Source organism: Pristiophorus japonicus, chromosome 15 (genome assembly GCF_044704955.1).
Source record: "Pristiophorus japonicus isolate sPriJap1 chromosome 15, sPriJap1.hap1, whole genome shotgun sequence".
NCBI lineage: Eukaryota > Metazoa > Chordata > Chondrichthyes > Pristiophoridae > Pristiophorus > Pristiophorus japonicus.
Window position 1 is genome coordinate 82908490 of NC_091991.1, and position 14759 is coordinate 82923248.

The 14759-nt window shown below is 45.4% G+C and overlaps 1 protein-coding gene across 1 annotated transcript in view; it reads right to left on the reverse strand.

Moving 5' to 3' along the window:
• The window catches only part of tmtc1 (transmembrane O-mannosyltransferase targeting cadherins 1), a 269539-nt gene that overhangs the window by 15053 nt on the left and 239727 nt on the right, over positions 1–14759 (reverse strand). The window contains exons 15-17 of the mRNA XM_070901685.1: positions 9466–9610; positions 3229–3366; positions 1248–1370 (exon numbers count right to left, since the gene is read on the reverse strand). Coding sequence (XP_070757786.1) covers positions 1248–1370; positions 3229–3366; positions 9466–9610 — 406 coding nt within the window. The remainder of the gene's footprint in view (positions 1–1247; positions 1371–3228; positions 3367–9465; positions 9611–14759) is intronic.

Below are 14759 nucleotides of genomic sequence, written 5' to 3' on the forward strand. Positions count from 1 at the left end.
AGCAAGATCTGCTAAATGCTCGACAGTGACATCTGCTGGAAAGTGCAGCTGTGAACGATGAGCGAGGACAGGAGCACGCTCAGCTGTGGTGCTCTCCATGGCTCCATGGTCAAATGTAATGTAGCCAAGTTTGTTGCTGATACAAAAATGAGTGGGAAAGCAAATTGTGAGGACACAAAAAATCTGCAAAGGGATAAAGACAGGCTAAGTGAGTGGGTAAAAACTTGGCAGATGGAATATATAATGTGTGAAAATGTGAAGTTATCCACTTTGGCAGAAAAAAATACAAAAGCAAATTATAATTTGAATGGAGAAAAATTGTAAAGTGTTTCAGTACAGAGGGAGCTGGGGGTCCTTGTGCATGAAACACACAAAGTTAGTGTGCAGGTACAGCAAGTAATCAGGAAGGCAAATGGAATGCTGGCCTTTCTTGCAAGGGGGATAGAGTACAAAAGCAGAGAGGTCCTGCGACAACTGTACAGGGTATTGGTGAGACCACACCTAGAGTATTGCGTACAGTTTTGGTCTCTGTATTTAAGGAAGGATATACTTGCATTGGAGGCAGTTCAGAGAAGGTTCACTTGGTTGATTCCGGAGATGAGGGGGTTGACTTATGAGGATAGGTTAAGTAGGTTGGGCCTATACTCATTGGAGTTCAGAAGAATGTGAGGTGATCTTACCGAAACATATAAGATAATGAGGGGGCTCGACAAGGTGGATGCAAAGAGGATACTTCCACTCATAGGGGAAACTAAAACTAGGGGGCATAGTCTCAGGATAAGAGGCCACCATTTAAAACTGAGATGAGGAGGAATTTCTTCTCCCAGAGGGTTGTAAATCTGTGGAATTCTCTGCCCCAGAGAGCTGTGGAGGCTGAGTCATTAAATATATTTAAGGCGGAGATAGACAGATTTTTGAGCGATAAGGGATTGAAGGGTTATGGGGAGCGAGCAGCGAAGTGGAGCTGAGTCCATGATCAGATCAGCCATGATCTTATTAATAGATCAATAATAATGGCTCAAGGGGTCAAATGGCCTACTCCTGCTCCTATGTTCTTAAATCGCCTTTCAACATCTTAGATCCTCATGGTTAAATAGCAGCGTACATTTTTAGAGTCAACAACTTCAGGACAGGAGAGGATGAAACTGGAAAAAAATACTAAAAGGAAGTAACAGTTTTAATACATTTTATATATTATAAATCTATGAGATCCAAATGATAAGTGTACGTTTCTATAAACCATGCACCTCAAATGCCACATCCAGCCGATTGAGCTCCCTCAAAAGATTTCCTTCAGAGAAATAAAGTTCTGCCAGGATTTTGGGGTCTTTGGGCTTCATTTGGACGGCCCTTTTCACAGCATCAAGTGCCTGGGTGTGAAAGAACAAGAGATCGTGTTCACTCATCCCTTTGTCATTTCATCATTGTGGAAAATACAAAATCAACTGGCCAATAAAGAATCAAATCCTAAACACACATAGACACACACTTGCATAAACAGACACACACACACACCGACGCAGATACACACACGCACACAGTCACAAACATGCGTACAGACATATGTGCACAGGCACACACACTCACACTCTCGCATAAAGACACACGCTCAGATGACAAGAATAACTGAACTGCAGAATATTAAAGTTTACAAAGACGTCCATTTACTTCCATCTGGTTTCTTGACCACACTGCACACTGTTCATGATTGTATTTTGTTTTCTCAGCTTCCTGGCAGGGTTCAACCCTTGTCTTTGGACAGGACTATGAGTTGCAAAAGCATTGAGAATGCCTGACACATTGCTCCAGTGGCCTTTACTCACATGTGAGGATCTACGGTGAGTATCAGTAGGCTAATCGGCCGTGGAAGGAGAGATCCCGCAGCCGAGCCCCATCCTGTCATCAGCTATATGTCCAGATGTGCGCATTTTCAGAAGGGGGTCACTTGGCAACAACAACAACTGGTATTTATATAGTGTCTTTAACATAGTGAAACATCACAAGGCACTTCACAGGCGTATAAAACAATTTGACACTGAGCCGCATAAGTAGAAATTAGCACAGGTGACCAAAAGCTTGATCAAAGAACGTCTTGAAGGAGGAAAGTGAGGTAGAGAGCCGGAGAGGTTTAGGCAGGGAGTTTCAGAGCTTGGGGCCTTAGCAACAGAAGGCACGGCCACCAATGGTTGAGTGATTATAATCTAGGATGCTCAGGAGGGCAGAATTAGAGGAGCGCAGATATCTCGGGTGATTGTGGGGCTGGAGGAGATTACAGAGGTAGGGTGGGGCGAGGCCATGGAGGGGTTTGAAAATAAGGATGAGAGTTGCTTGACTGGAAGCCAGTGTAGGTCAGCGAGCACAGGGGTGATGGGTGAACGGGACGTGGTGCGAGTTAGGACAGGGGCAGCCGAGTTTTGGATCACCTCTAGTTTACTTAGGGTAGAATGTGGGAGGCCAGCCAGCAGTGCTTTGGAATAGTCAAGTCTAGAGGTAACAAAGGCATGGATGAGGGTTTCAGCAGCGGATGAGCTCAGGCAAGGGTGGAGACAGTTAAGCTGGATATATGTGGTCGAAAGCTAATTTCAGGGTCAAATGTGACACCAAGGTTGCGAACAGTTGGTTCAGCCTCAGACAGAAGTTGGGGAGAGGGATGGAGTCAGTGACAGCAATTAAAAGCAGTAACCCAGACTCAATTTCTACCCCTTAACCTCATAACTGAGGCCGAGGCCAAGTGAGGCAACATAGCTGTCTTCCCAAGTGACGAAAAAGTTAGCAGATTATTACAATTAATATCTCCTACTGGTGGGGCAGACCAAAACTAGGGACCATAATATAAACTAGTAGAAATTCAGGAGAAACCTCTTCACCCAGCGAGTGGTTAGAATGTGGAATTTGCTACCACAGAGTGTGGTTGAGGTGACTGGCATAGATGCATTTAAGGATATGCTGGATAATTACAATGAGGGAGAAATTGAATGATATGTTGGAAGGGTGAGTAAGGTGGGAGGAGGCTCACGTGGAGCATAAACATCGACATTGGCTTGTTGAGCCTCACAGCTTCATTCGGTGCTGTAAACTCTATGTAAATTTTATGCAAAATGCAGGATCTCATTATGTTTTCATAAAAACGTTGAAAAAGCAGTGGAGGCTGTTCACCTCATTTCATAAGCTGGCAAACGAGTGTTTGCTACAATACCCTTGGGATGTTTTAATAAGAATGACCCTTACCTCTTTCAAGCTGCCCCTTTTGCTGTAGATAACAGACAAGAGGCGCTGACACTCCAGGCAGTCACCCCTTTCATTTGCTACTTGGTTGATGAGTCTCTCAGCTTCTCTGGCTCTGCCGGCCACAGAGAGGACCTGGGCCTGACGAACAAGTTAGGGAGACGAGAATCAATATGTAACATTCCTAATTTGAGAGTAGTGAAAAAGAATTGGCAACAGGCTGAAGCATTCTATGAGCCCCGACGCCGACTAATCAGGCAAAAAGCAGTAACTCTGCCAAATCTACAACAGGGTTAGTGTTTGTTTGGCCAACCCAGAGTACGAACCGCAACAACAAAGGTGGCCTGTTTCAAAATTTTACAATCTGGTCAATAATGACTCTAGTGCAAGGAGGAACTTCTGCTCACAACGAACTTCGTAACAAACCCTCGGTTACTTGCATTTAAATTGCACCAAGGCAATTCACAGGAGCGTTATCAAAGTTTGACACTGAGCCACATATCGATATTAGCACGTGAGCTTGGTCAAAGAGGTAGTTTTAAGGACTGACTTAAAGGAAGAGCGAGGGATAGAGAGGGCCTTATTTTACGATCTTGGATTTTTGAATTTGAGGGAAAAAAATTGGATCCAAAGATTTTTGAAATAAGCATTTTGACCAATTTAATGGGGAGGTTTACATCCCTTCTTATACCTACAGAGATCTTTCTTAATACAATTTTCAGTGGTATTTCATGACTTGATAGGTTCCATTTCTGGTTTTACTGGAACATAGGAATTGCTTGACAAAGAAAGACTAAGGTCCATCTATTTCGCCTTCTACCATCCTGGTAGTCGTATGATAAAGAATGACTTGCATTTATATAAGGCCTTTCACGACCACTGGACATCTCAAAGCGTTTTACAGCCAATGAAGTAGTTTTGGAGTGCAGTCACTGTTGTAATGTAGGAAACGCAGCAGCCAATTTGCGCACACGCAAGCTCCCACAAACAGCAATGCAATAATGACCAGATAATCTATTTTTTTGTTATGTTGATTGAGGGATAAGTATTGGCCAGGACACCAGGGATAACTTCCCTGTTCTTCTTCAAAATAGTGCCATGGGATCTTTTACGTACATCTTAGAGCAGACGGGGCCTCGGTTTAAAGTCTCATCTGAAAGACGGCTCCTCTGACAGTGCAGCACTCCCTCAGCACTGCACTGGAGTGTCAGCCTAGATTTTTGTGCTCAAATCCCTGGAGTGGGACTTGAACCCACAACCTCCTGACTCAGAGGCAAGGGTGCTACCCAGCTGACACTGCGTTATAATGATAATGGAGTGTTGACTAATTGTGGCAACCAATCTCCAATGATTCTACAACAAACCCAGACATGAGGTGAGGAAAACCCGCAGAGGTGGACAGCTTTGAGAACCATAAATCCAAAGTCACCTGTTCCTCCCAAGCATGCTGCACTTACCATGCCATGTCTCAAATTACTCATATACTGTATCCCAAAATGTTATTTTCTGAAAGAAATTTATCCAATGATTTGAATGGATCAATATTTTCTGCTTTCACTGTCTCCCTAGGGAGTTTGTTCCCTAGATTGACCACTCACTCACTGAAATAATGTTTCTGCAAATTAAGTTTTAAATTTACCCCCCTTCAAGCAGAGACGGATTAATGGGGGGGGGATGGGGTGGTCGCCCGGGGCCCAAACCTACAGTGGGCCCATACAGGGTCGGTTAAGGGTAAGGGAAAACAATATTGACATAAGTCACATAACAAGAGCGGGGTGAAGCCGCGAGTGCTCAGGCGCATGTTATGCTCGACTTGACGTTAGACGCCGGCAGTGCCTGGCAGGGCGCCGCCAGCCAACACTTCTGGCCCAGTGTGTTGTACTGAAATCACATGGTAAGATCCAACACTAATGTTTGTAGAATTATCTCCAAGTTTTTGTCATTATTTTGGATTGTTATTATCACTGCTGCAGACGCTATTTGTTTACCTATTGATGAAGAATGTTGTCATACATACATTGTTCTAAATTGTTGTCACTGTCAATTTAGTTTCAAATGTACCGATTTTTAAAATTAATGCGTTGTTTACTGTTTATACAGGGTTTCATCAAGGTATCGGTTTGATTGTATGGAAACATAATAAAATATTAAATGATTGTCGTCATAGTATCAATGAGAACATAACCTGAGATGTAGACCTGACCTGACCTTGATCTGATGCATACTCAGTATAGTGCCCTGTGACTTAGCTCACTAATGTCATTTACTGCAGGATGTGAATGGGAGTCGGAGGCCCATGGCTGGGGTACTGCCCGGTAACCCGAGGCACCCTTAATACCTTAATACTTCCCTGCCTTCAATTGCAGGCCGGGTCCTCTGGTTCTACTGTTTTGGACAAAATGAAACGGCTGGTCATGCCTACATTGTCCCATCCCTTTAGAATCCTAAAAACAGCAATCGGTCACCTCTCAACCTTCTCTATTCCAATGAGAATTTACATAATTGCTCCTCATAGACTAATCTTCCTAGCTCCTCAATCATTCTGGTTGCTCTCTCCTGCATCCTTTCAATAGCTGCAATATCCGTTTTGTACTGCAGAGACTTGAACTGTATACAGTATTCTCAGAGCGGGTGCACCAATGATTTATCAAGTGGAGGGATTCCCTCGTTATTTCGGCTCAGCATTGACTGACCTATTTAAACAATTCCAACATCTGATTTGCTTTCCTCACTGCATTACTGCGATAGATTCAATTTATTGTCAACCAGGGCCCCCAGATATCTCTAATTTTCCATACCAATTATCTTCTTTCCATTAAAGTAATAATCTATTCCGGGAGTTTTCATCCCCATGCGAAGCACTTTGCATTTCTCTATATTAAATTCCATCTGCCACTTGTCTGTCCAATTCCCAACAATATGAAAATCCTCCTGTAGCTTATTCTGTTCAGCTTTGGTAAAAATTGCTGGTCATGTTTGACTGATTGAATTCAGATAAGCTCATACTTGACTTGTTCCTTTGAGATTCCCTTGCTACTGAATCTGATTTGTTGCTGTTTTATGAATATGAATTGTGAGCAAATCAAAGGGCTGGATTTTCGGCTTTCCGCATTTCGGGGCGGTAATGGCAGTGGGACGGTAAAGTTTGCACCCGGGAACAGTTTGCGCCTCAGTCAGCAAAATTGGGCAGCTGGTCCGGAATGTGGGGAGGAACGCTATGGGATGCATTACACATCTCTCTTAAGGCGCTAGGCCGGCTGAGCATGGGAAAATCCCGAGCTAAACAGCCGGCCCGGGAGTGCTCTGAGAGAGGCCTGGGGAGAGAAAAACAAAAACTGAAAAAAATCCAACAAAAACATTCCCAATACATAGCCCACTCCACCACAACATAAATCACAAAAAAATAAAGGAACAATCACACTTACCTGAGGTGGACATTACTTACCTCTCCGCAGCCGCGACAGGTCAGACCGCCCATTTTCACAGGCGATCCCAGCAGGGCTCGCCACGGGGCGCACGGATCGGGCGGGAGTCAAAAAGCGAACCGGTGTCCCAACCAGGGTTGTTGCACACCACTTGCCTCTTCTGCGCGGTAATGCTCCGCGCCCCGCCGAGACAGGCCCCGAAAACCCCGGCGGGGCGCTGGAAGCTGACCGCCCGCCAAGAAGAGCTCACTGCCGCCATTTACGCCCCTCCGGGGTGAAAACAGAGCTGGGCAGCACCGGAAAATCCAGCCCAACGAATGCGATGCCCAAGTGAGAGCCAATCAGAAAGTGCAATGGCTGAAGTGTGGCATGACATACAAGGAATGCCACCATTTGATATTATGTGGTTGTCCCTCAGCACTGTTCATGGGTAGTCAGAGGACACAACATTTTGTCATAGTGTGGATCTTCTGTGGTGTTGCTTATAGTTCGTGAGAACAGGTGCTGTTTGAGAGGTGGATCTGGAAGGGGTATGGCAGTAGTTAAGGGAGCTGAGCAGTTGTGGGGGATAGTGAATAGTTTGGGGAGAACAGTGAGTAATTGAGGGAGGAAAGTAGTGAGTACTTAAGATAGAGGTAGGAGAAGAAGCAGTGAGTGGTCAAGGGAAAGAGAGAGTATTGGGAATGGAGAGGACCTGGGGAAGTAGGGTGGTGAATATGTGAGGTATGGGTGAGAATTAAGGTTGTGACTAGGACAAGTGAACATTTGGGAATAGTGAGGTACTGGGTGTGATTATTTAGGATTTAGGAGGAAGGTAGTGAGTTTGGAGTAATGAGTTGTTGAAGGGTGGGTAATTGGAAGTGGGCAGTTGAGGAAGTGAGTGAGCAGGTGAGAGGTAGGCAGGTGTACTTGGGAGGAGTGAATATTTCGAAGCTGGGCACTAAGGAGCAGTGGGTGCTGTAGGTTGAGGGGAGGATAATATTTTTGCTCACTGCACCTATAGCTGCAACTAATTATTATCTTTACATTTTCTAACCATCAACAAGCACAGTGATGCTCTCCAACTCCGGTTCCAGAGAGAGGGCCTCCCAGACTGTGTGCTGTGCCTCGCTGTGGCAAGAGACTGTGGAGAGACGTGATCGGGGCCGAGGAGAGGCGTGAGTTCGGGGCCAGGGGCCCAGGGGCAGCACGGACCAGCCCACACTGCGTTATGTGTCCGCACTAGGTCCGTGCAGGTCTCCAGTTGTCTTGGGTAATCCTTGCCACTGGAACAAGATCTAGCTCGGTCAAGCCCGTGTGGTGGCTGGTATGCAATGGCCACCACACATTAAAAAAATCCACGTACAGGCATCTTCCACCCTTCAGGATGTAGTTCGGGCCCTTCATTGAAACACCTGTGAACTCGTCCTTTTTTTTGGCGTGGAAGCAAGTCATCATCGTTTCGAGGGACCGCCTATGATGATGATGGATCGAGTTTACCTGAGAAGTTTTCAAAATTCAGTTATGATGCGTAAAGAGATTGCCTGCCTGGCTCTGAACTTAAAAAAAACACTGGGTAATTTGAAAATTTACTTGGGGCGGGGGGGGGGGGAATCATTCAATACCTCTTTTTCCAATCATTCGTTAAAAAAAAGAAAATCATCAAGCAGAAATCAATGGAAAAGACAATTGAGCAGGCTGTGTAAAACGGGCTGAAGATTCCCCACATTTCTGTGCAATCGCCCAAGACCAGTTTCACTTTCAGTGTCATTTACACCATCTGTGGGGCAGCCTTGCACTCCCCAATGCATCATGGGAATTTCTGCACATGCTCAGACTGCACCCTCTACCTGAAGCCAACACAGCGATGGCAGGGTTGCCAACTCTGGTTGTCTCATCACATGACTCCCTGCCTCCAATCCTCATGTTCTCTAAAACAACCTTTTTTCCCCATTCTCAAGTATTATCAGTAATAAACAAAAGTGTTCAAAGAAAACTTTTAAAAGTTTTTTTAAATGCCCCGATAACTTTTCTTCTTGGGTTGCTTGCAGTAGTGACCGGGAGATTCATTTTTAATTCCTGGAGACTCCTATAAAAGGGAAGTCCTGCTACAACTGTACAGGGTGTTGATGAGATCACACCTGGAGTACTGTGTACTGTTTTGGTCTCCTTATTTGAGGAGGGATATACTTGCATGGGAGGCAGTTTAGGAAGGTTCACAAGGTTGAGTCCTGAGATGAAGAGGTTGTCTTATGAAGAAAGATTGAGCAGGGTGGACCTATACTCATTGGAGTCTAGAAGAATGAGAGGTGATCTTATTGAAATGTATAAGATTCTTAGGGGGCTTGACAAGGTAAATGCAGAGAGGATGTTTTCCCTCGTGGCAAATCTAGAACTGGGAGCCTAGTTTCAGAATAAGTGGTCGCCCATTTAAAATGGAAATGAGGAGGAATTTCTTCTCTCAGCGGGTCGTAAACCTTTGGAATTCTCTACTCCAGAGAGCTGTGGAAGCTGGGTCACTGAATATATTTAAGGTGGAGAGAGACAGATTTTTGAATGATATGGCTGTCAAGGGTTATAGGGAGCGGGCAGGGAAGTGGAATTGAGGCCAAGATCATGATCTTATTGAATGGCGGAGCAGGCTCGACAGGCCAAATGGCTGACTACTGCTCTTATTTCTTATGTTCTTATGTTCTATGTTCAAGCCTAGCCTTTTGTGAAGAGGCTCATGCCTTAAACCAATTGCATTAATGAGGCTACACAAAGACTCAGCTACATTTTATAGATACAATCAGAGCACATTTCACACTCGGGTTTCCTTCAGCACAGTACGTACCACCGCCAGTCGCAGTTCGCTGTTTGTGGGCTGCATTGTGATGGCCTCTTTGTAGATGCGCAGGGCCTCCTCGTACCTCCCTGTGTTGTAGTATAGAGCCCCCAGTGGAGACAGAACATCCACAGTCCTGGTTACCTCTAGTGCTCTGCAAATAACAGGAACAGAACACCTTCAGCATGCAGACAAACTCTCTGATGCATCATTTGTATCAATATCTGAGGCATCCATCTCCGGACTACAGTTTGGTCATCAGCCAAGAGAGGGAGAAAAGCACATTAAGCTGCCAGTTGGCCGCCTCCCAATTGTGCTCCAGTTCAAGGATCAAGCAGCTCAAGTAGGACTTATAGAGGTCACTGTGAGGGCAGCAGGCTGGTAATAGCCTTTTTTAACCATCGCACCTTTGAGCGTGGGCCCATCATTGCTGGTCAAGAGCTTTGTATTTGGAACAAACAACCCCCACCTGAGTAGTGATTTTCAGTTATTCCGAATGTTCTTAATTGACAAGGTTTCTCCTGGAAAACTGGAGTCAGGTCAGTCCTTTTCCTGCTGAATCAAAGGCATAAACGTTCAGCAGGTCAGGCAACATCTGTAGAGAGCACGGACAAATTTGGGATACGGGCCCATCATCCAAACTAGAAGAAATTACAGCATTTAAAAAGGGAACCGAAGCAAAGAAAGGGGAGGGGAAAAAAAACATGCAAAGAAATACAAATCAAGGACACAGTCCAGACACAGCGAGTGAGTGGATGTCTTAAAAAGATGGGGATAGCCAGGTAGAATAAGGAGCTTCTTTACTTTGCTTTCTCGCTTTGTCTTTCATGCTCATTTCACTTCTACCAATTAACTATCTCCTGTTCTCCACTTTGTATGTGTGGGGTGTGTGCGGTGCATGTGTGCTGCATATGCATATGCTGCATTTGCGTGTGTGCATATGCACCTCCCCCTTCCCATCATTCAGTTCCTTTATTAATGTTGGTGACCTGTCATTTCGGCCCATTTTGAGGAAGGATGCCAAGCTGATCTGTTACCTCCTCCATTCTCTCCACAGTTGCTAACTGACCCGACCAGTGTTTCCAGCTTCTCCCGTTTCGGTTTTGGATTTCCAGCAAATGGAGCGTTTTATTTTTTTGTTTCCTGCTTATTTTTATTCAATAGCTTGGCTTCCATTTGTCAGTATAAACCCAGAGAGTGTTAAATGATTCAGCACACCTTTCAAAAATTGTACCATTAACCTTTTAGTTTTACCCATTGCTGTGTTGTTGTTATGTATTGCTGCTTGGGGTCGCTAGACATCAGGGGGCGCCACTGTCGGAGGTCATCGGGCTGTACGCGCATGTGCGCGGGCCCTGGTATATAAGAGCGAGTACCATGTCATGTGCGCACTTTGGCGCGAATAAAGTTGAACCAGGTTTGCACCTGAGTGAACTTACAGTAATAAGTCTTTCCAAGTCAGCATGGATTTATGAAAGGGAAATCATGCTTGACAAATCTGGAATTTTGAGGATGTAACTAGTAGAGTGGACAAGGGAGAACCAGTGGATGTGGTGTATTTGGACTTTCAAAAGGCTTTTGACAAGGTCCCACACAGGAGATTGGTGTGCAAAATCAAAGCACATGGTATTGGGGGTAATGTACTGACGTGGATAGAGAACTGGTTGGCGGGCAGGAAGCAGAGAGTCGGGATTAACGGGTCCTTTTCAGAATTGCAGGCACTGACTAGTGGGGTGCCGCAGGGCTCAGTGCTGGGACCCCAGCTCTTTACAATATATATTAACGATTTAGATGATGGAATTGAGTGTAATATCTCCAAGTTTGCAGATGACACTAAACTGGGTGGTGGTGTGAGCTGTGAGGAGGACGCTAAGAGGCTGCAGGGTGACTTGGACAGATTAGGTGAGTGGGCAAATACATGGCAGATGCAATATAATGTGGATAAATGTGAGGTTATCCACTTTGGGGGCAAAAACATGAAGGCAGAATATTATCTGAATGGCAGCAGATTAGGAAAAGGGGAGGTGCAGCGAGACCTGGGTGTCATGGTTCATCAGTCATTGAAATTTGGCATGCAGGTACAACAGGCGGTGAAGAAGGAAAATGGTATGTTGGCCTTCATAGCTAGGGGATTTGAGTATAGGAGCAGGGAAGTCTTGCTGCAGTTGTACACCTGGAATATTGTGTTCAGTTTTGGTCTCCTAATCTGAGGAAGGAAGTTCTTGCTATTGAGGGAGTGAAGCGAAGGTTCACCAGACTGATTCCAGGGATGGCTGGACTGACATATGAGGAGAGACTGGATCAACTGGGCCTTTATACACTGAAGATTGGAAGGATGAGAGGGGATCTCAAAGAAACATGTAAGATTCTGACTGGACTGGACAGGCTAGATGCGGGAAGAATGTTTCCGATGTTGGGGAAATCCAGAACCAGGGGACACAGTCTTAGGATAAGGGGCAGGCCGTTTAGGACTGAGATGAGGAGAAACTTCTTCACTCAGAGGGTTGTATACCTGTGGAATTCCCTGCTGCAGAGAGTTGTTGATGCCAGTTCATTGGATATATTCAAGAGGGAGTTAAATATGGCCCTTACGGCTAAAGGGATCAAGGGGTATGGAGAGAAAGCAGGAAAGGGGTACTGAAGGAATGACCAGCCATGATCTTATTGAATGGTGGTGCAGGCTCGAAGGACCGAATGGCCTACTCCTGCACCTATTTTCTATGTTTCTATTACATTTGGCGACGAGCTAACTTAAGAACCTTCGCATGCACAATGGGCACCATTGGAATTCTGGAGAGATTTGTTGATGGCGAGGATTGGGCAGATTTTATCGACCGCCTGGATCAGTATTTCATGGCCAACAAAATGGAGGAAGCTGGTGATGCAGTTTGGCGCAGGGCAGTTTTCCTACTGTTTGTGGTCCAAAAATTTATGGCCTCAAAGAATCTTCTCTCGCCTGCACGTCCAACAGATAGCGTATGGGGATGTGCGCGCTCTGGTGCGTGAACATCTCAAGCCAAAAGAGGGGATCATCATCTCACGCTATCGCTTCTACACACATTAGTGCTGAGGGCCAGGATGTGTCGGGATTCGTCGCCGACCTAAGACGTCTGGTTGAGCCGTGTAAGTTCGGAAACCCGTTGGAAGACATGCTGCGAGATTTCTTCGCGATATGCATCAACCATAATGTGATCCTTTGGAAATTATTGGCTATAGAAATGCTAGATTTGAGCAAGACCATCGCGACTGACCAGGCATGCAGGATGACTGATGATAATTTAAGGCAGATATCATCGAAGAGTCGGAGCTCCATGGCAATTACTGTTAACAAGATTGTGTCATCGTCTGGCAGAGCTGCTTATGGCAGGGCCTACTCGACTGCTTATGTGAAACCTGTAGCTGCTTAAAGTCCGCTAATTGGTATGAATCCGATTTCACCCTGTTGGTGTTGTGGGGGCAATCATTGGCCTCATCAGTGTCGGTTTAAACAGTACATCTGTAAAGGCTGTTCGAAAGTGGGGCATCTTCAGCGAATGTGCCCACAACTGAGCAAGCGTGCTGCTGCCCATCACATTGATGATTAAGACAAGTCCAGTGCTGGCCCGGATATGCAACCCAAGATACTCGAGGAGGAAGTGTACAGCCTGTATTCGTTCCTGACAAAGAGCCAACCGATAATGATTAATTTGAAGCTGAACGGAGCTGGACACGAGTGAGAGTCAGTCGATAATAAGTCAAAGGACATTCGACAAGCTGTGGGACACTGAGGCTGTGCAGCCTAAGCTGAGTCCAGTCAATGCCAAGTTGCATACTTACACTAAAGAACTCATACCGGTGATTGGCAGTGCAGTAGTTAAGGTGTTGTATGATGGTGTGGTTCACGATTTACCATTATGGATCATCCCAGGCAATGGTCCAATGCTGTTCAGCAGGAATTGGCTCGAGAAAATCAAATGGAACTGGAATGATATCAAAGCATTGTCCTCGGTGGATGACATTTCGTGTGTTCAAGTGCCGGAGAAGTTTCCTTCTTTGTTTGAACCGGGCATTGGCAATTTTACTAGAGCCAAGGTGCAGATTTACCTGGATTCTGATGCAAGATCTGCCTATCATAAAGCTCGAGGGTGAAGGTCGAAATTGAGCTCGACAGACTCCAACATGAATGGGTCATATCACCGGTCGAATTTAACGAATGGGTCAGTCCTATCGTTTCTGTGTTAAAGAGTGATGGCACTGTCAGGATCTGTGGAGACTACAAGGTTACGATTAACTGATTTGAGACAGGATCAGTATCCACTACCAAAGGCTGATGACCTGTTCGCCATGCTAGCTGGTGGAAAGTGGTTCACTAAACTGGATCTGACGTCGGCCTATATGACACAGGAGCTTGTCGACACTTTGAAGAAACTCACCTGCATCAACACCCATAAAGGACTGTTTGTCTACAACAGGTGTCCTTTTGGAATCCGTTCAGCTGCAGCCATATTTCACAGGAACATGGAGAGTCTACTGAAGTCCGTTCCTAGAACCATCGTGTTTCAAGATGACATTCTGGTCACAGGTCACGACACTGCTGAACATCTGAATAATCTTGCAGAAGTCCTACATCGTCTGGACAAAGTGGGACTCAGGCTGAAACTTTCGAAGTGTGTCTTCATGGCACCTGAAGTTGAATTCCTGGGGAGGAAGGTTGCTGCTGATGGCATCAGGCCTACTGATTCAAAAACCAAGGCCATCAAAAATGCACCCAGACCTCAGAATGTGACGGAGCTGCGTTCATTCCTTGGGCTACTCAACGACTGTGGTACTTTCTTACCCAGATTGAGCACTTTGTTAGAGCCACTGCACATGCTACTCAGAAAAGGCGACAACTGGGTCTGGGGTGTATCTCAAGATAGAGCTTTTGAGAAAACCAAGAATCTGCTCTGTTCAAACAAGCTGCTTGTTCACTATGATCCATGTAAGCATCTGGTATTAGCCTGTGATGCTTCATCATGTGGGGTTGGCTGTGTACTCTAACAAGCAAATGAGTCAGGTAAGCTACAACCTGTTGCGTACACCTCGAAAAGTTTGTCAAAGGTGGAAAGAGCTTACAGCATGGTAGAAAAAGAAGCTTTGGCCTGTGTGTATGGGGTCACAAGGGTGCATAAATACCTGTTTGGTCTTCATTTTGAACTCGAAACAGATCACACGCCACTCATTTCATTGTTTTCGGAAAACAAAGGTATCAATACCAATGCATCGTCCCATATCCAGAGGTGGGCGTTGACATGATGTTATTCATCATAGACCTGGCACTGAGA